Source organism: Pyrus communis, chromosome 17 (assembly GCF_041283825.1).
Source record: "Pyrus communis isolate YQ-2024b chromosome 17, ASM4128382v1, whole genome shotgun sequence".
Taxonomy (NCBI): domain Eukaryota; kingdom Viridiplantae; phylum Streptophyta; class Magnoliopsida; order Rosales; family Rosaceae; genus Pyrus; species Pyrus communis.
This window is the reverse complement of record NC_142581.1, coordinates 28,238,724-28,242,635: the sequence shown is the minus strand read 5'-3', so window position 1 is coordinate 28,242,635 and position 3,912 is coordinate 28,238,724. Positions and strand designations below refer to the sequence as shown.

At 36.3% G+C, this 3,912-nt stretch overlaps 1 protein-coding gene across 1 annotated transcript; it reads right to left on the bottom strand.

Moving 5' to 3' along the window:
- Positions 1-944: 944 nt before the first annotated feature.
- Positions 945-3,354, bottom strand: LOC137709158 (WRKY transcription factor 68-like). The gene is made up of 4 exons (XM_068448275.2): positions 2,663-3,354; positions 2,298-2,441; positions 1,481-2,119; positions 945-1,259 (listed from the first exon to the last, which is right to left on the bottom strand). The coding sequence occupies exons 1-3, from the start codon at positions 3,109-3,111 to the stop codon at positions 1,669-1,671; spliced, it is 1,044 nt and encodes a 347-aa protein (XP_068304376.2). The 5' UTR covers positions 3,112-3,354; the 3' UTR covers positions 945-1,259; positions 1,481-1,668.
- Between the last annotated feature and the right edge of the window lie 558 nt (positions 3,355-3,912).

Sequence of the window (3,912 nt, the reverse complement as noted above, 5' to 3'; positions counted from 1 at the left end):
AAAGATATCAGGACCTTTGTTTTGTATAAAATGGATGAGCGAAATGATTTAATAAATATTGTCGAATTCAATTTAAGCAGTCTGGATTACTAGTTTCTTGAGCTCCGGACAGTGAGATTCGAAGAGGATCTCTATCCTTGCCCGAAATTTGTACCATAGACCAATTATTTTACATATAATCTGAAGTAATTATTCCCAATTAGAAAGTTTATCTTTGGCGCTCACCGCCCATATGATGTGAAGTTGATCATCCACTCAACATGTTTGTTATTTATCTTGTGTTTGCTGAACTTCTTGAAGATTCTACCCAAACCAAGCGCCTTTGTTCGGTTCCCACCCATTTTACCAAAAAGGAAAAAGAAAGAACCAAGTGGTGGAGAAATGTACCAAACACTATCCAACCAATTCTCTCTCGATGCCAATTGGATTTAGATTTTCCACCAACTAAAGAAGAGATATTTGGAGAATTCCCCTTACAGGTATGTTTAAAGATGATAATACAGAGAACGAGGACTCGTTAAATCAGTAATAATTTGTTTGATGGTATTTATAATTCGATGTTCTTTATTCCAATAAGTAAATAAAGTGAATATGAAAACAATGCGACGGTACTTGTTAATATCTATAATATCACTGCAAAGAGGGTCGAAACCCACATCTCCCATCTCATTATTATTCAAATTCAATGAATCGAATGTGGAGGGTGAGATTTGTTGGCATACAACAAAAGAGGGCATTTGAAGTGAATTCCCTTTCTCTAGAATAACGCTTTTATGGGAATTCTCTTGAGAAAATGTTTTTTTCTTAATTAAAACGATATTTTATTTTAAAATAACTTGAAGTGAATTGTTATGACACTTTAAATTTTTCATCTTACATTCAAAGCTTTTTATAATTAGAAAAAAAAATACAATTATGATAAGCGTAAAATAAGATTTTTAAAGTGCTAATAATAACAGTTTCCTAACTTAGAATTATTAGGTGCATGAGAGAGGGTACATTCGTTTTAATCAATGTAAGCTATATTCATGTTTACACTTCTGCTGTAACTTCATTGAACTTGTTAAATACGCAGTTTCAACTTTCAAGTGCAAATGGCTAAAAAAGGAGTGAAATTTGTTATACGGAGAAACAAGAAGTCGACCAAAAAGAGAAAAAGAAGTAGGTGTGGAGAGTCTGGCGACCGTCCAAAATCCTAACCCTCAGATCATGACTGCCCGCAGTGCTGACTAGTATCCAAATCAAATCAATGCACATTCCTTCAACAAGAAAAACAAAGATATAAGGACAAACAAGACGTCAGACGATCGAACTAAATAAACAACCCCCCATTTTTCTCTATTTACCATAATCATCCTCCTCCTCACCTCTCTTTCTCCTCTTTTAGGCTCTTCCACACAAACCCCCAAAAGGGAAAAATACGGGAAAAAAAAAATCAAAATAAAAAGAGGTAAAAGAAACAGAAAGAAAAACTAGCTACCTGCATTGGATTCAAAAGTCTATGTTCCATCCATGTTACAAAACATAACCATCATCTGGATCACCATCTTAACACAGAAAGTCAGTAAGTAAACCAAATTAGTACATAATTAAGTAGCACTGATGGATTGGAATGATCTCACTATCTGATGATGATCATATATATATATATATAAGGGCATATATCTTCTACTCTTGCTTCAGCATATGAGAGGGGACTATGTCTTGAAGAAGGCCATGGTCAGCTAACAAAGCAGAACCGGTTGCCGGGGAGCAAAACCACCTTTCGGGATGAAGAAAGCCAGCGGTACTAGTAGCATTTGTAAGACACAATGAAGAGCCATTCACATAATAATCACCAAAATTAATTGGTGCCGATGAAGGCGAAGAGGAGTTGCTCTCTGCAAATGGTTGCACTTGTTGATAGTCATGAGTAAATAGGGTTCTTGTCGGGATTAATGGCATGGCAAAGTTATTAGCTGGAAAAGCAGAAGCTGCAGGGAGAGTCGGGCGAGGCAGGAGTGGGCTGCGATGAGTGTGTTGTCCTTCATAAGTAGTTACAACAATGCTCGGATCGTCGAAAGATCGCTCCACTCGCTTCTTCACATTACATGATGCACTTGTGCACCGATAGTAACTCCTACAAAACATATTATCATTTCATCACATCACCAAAATTTAATTATGAAATACATATATATAATTGAGATTCTGATTGAAAACCCATTATTAAATTAATCTCCTGGTTTTGATACATTCAAACCAACAATGCAGAAATTCAAATGGAAGTGATTAATTTGGCTCTGAAGTTTTAGTACCTTGGAAAGGGGCTATTTTTGACAGCTTTTTGGCCGTACTTTCTCCATCTGTAGCCATCTTCCAGATGATCAACTTCGCTCTTTGTCATGAATGCAAATCTGGGTTCTCTCTGCCTTTTCCGACTCGCCTTCTTTGCTTTCAACCTTTTCTCCGATCCCAACACAAGAAATTACAAATGCATTAATATCTCACCTTTCACAAGGCTTTTTATTAATTTGACTTACCCTTTTACCCAAAATCTCAAAAATTTCAATTTCCCAGAAAACCCATCTCTATCTTGATCTGTTACGAAATGGGTTATCTCTCAAACACAAAATTTAAAGCAAAGAAAAGCAAGAAAATAATTAAAAAGTAAAAAACTCACTCTTTCTTGGTCTTTTGTTGCTCGTCATGTTCTTCTTCTTCATTATTTTTCTCTTGGTCTGTAGCAGCCTTATGATCAGTGTGTTCTTCGTTCACTGCCTCGCTTGATTCTGACGATATCGACGAAGAGTTTGGTGTTGTAGGCTGCTGATTCAAAGAGGAGTAGTCAGTAGATAACTGATCTTTTCCTCCCATTGTGGAAGCTAATGAAGGCAGGACTGTCGATGGTGTCTGAGGCAGATAATCAAATAGGGAAGTGGGACAATAGTCCTGTCCAACCCCAACCCCCAAAAGTTCCATAAACCCTAAAGATGAACTCTTTTCTCCTTCACAGAAATCAAACATGCCTGCAAATGGTGATGTGGTAAGTCCACCTCCTCCTCCTCCCCCATTCATATCGTTGCTATTAATGTTGTCCTCCCTCTTCACCACATCCTTCTTCACATTCATAGCTCACTCTCAGTACACACGCTACTATCTATACTTCTTCAAATCCTAGAGATAGAAAGAGAGTATGAGAAAGAAACTGGGCTTTGTTTGTCTTAGAGAGAGAGAGAGAGAGAGAGATTAGGGTAGGTCTGAGATATGGTTTATAAGATTTTTGGAAGAGAAAGAGGAGAGAGTTTTGGGGGTAGGATTGTGGGAGAGTGATAGAGTGAGAGAGTGAGAGAGTGAGAGAGTGAGAGAGTTTTGGGTTGGCCTCAAACATTGACCGGCAATTGGAGGTGCAGGGTTTTGTACAGAGAAAGACAGATTTTGCAGTGGCAACAAAAAAATTGAATGCATTGCATGGTTCCGACAAACCGGGCGACGCTTTCATACTTGGGCCTTTGACCGTTTAACTAGTTTATTTATTTATTTTTTATTTTTGTAATGTGAAGAGGGTTTCGTTACGCGTTAGCTTCTTACGGCTACACAGACTACATGAATGTGAACCAAGCTTCTTCTTGGTGAGCTTTTGATTATTTGATAATTGTAATCCTTATCGACTTAATTAAATTTAATTAAGATAATGTTTGGGAAACCAAAATTTTAAACTAAATTCGCAAATTAAATAATGTGTTACTAATAAAAAAATAAGCACGTTAATCAATACTTAAATAATAATTTAATTATCAACGTTAATATCATTTAATTTATAAAATTTAATTTAAAATTTTAGTGTCACAAGCATTATCCATTTAAATATAGTCAAAGCAAAACCATATTATGAAATGTAGGAGAATTAATTAATGGGAATGTAGTGGCCTT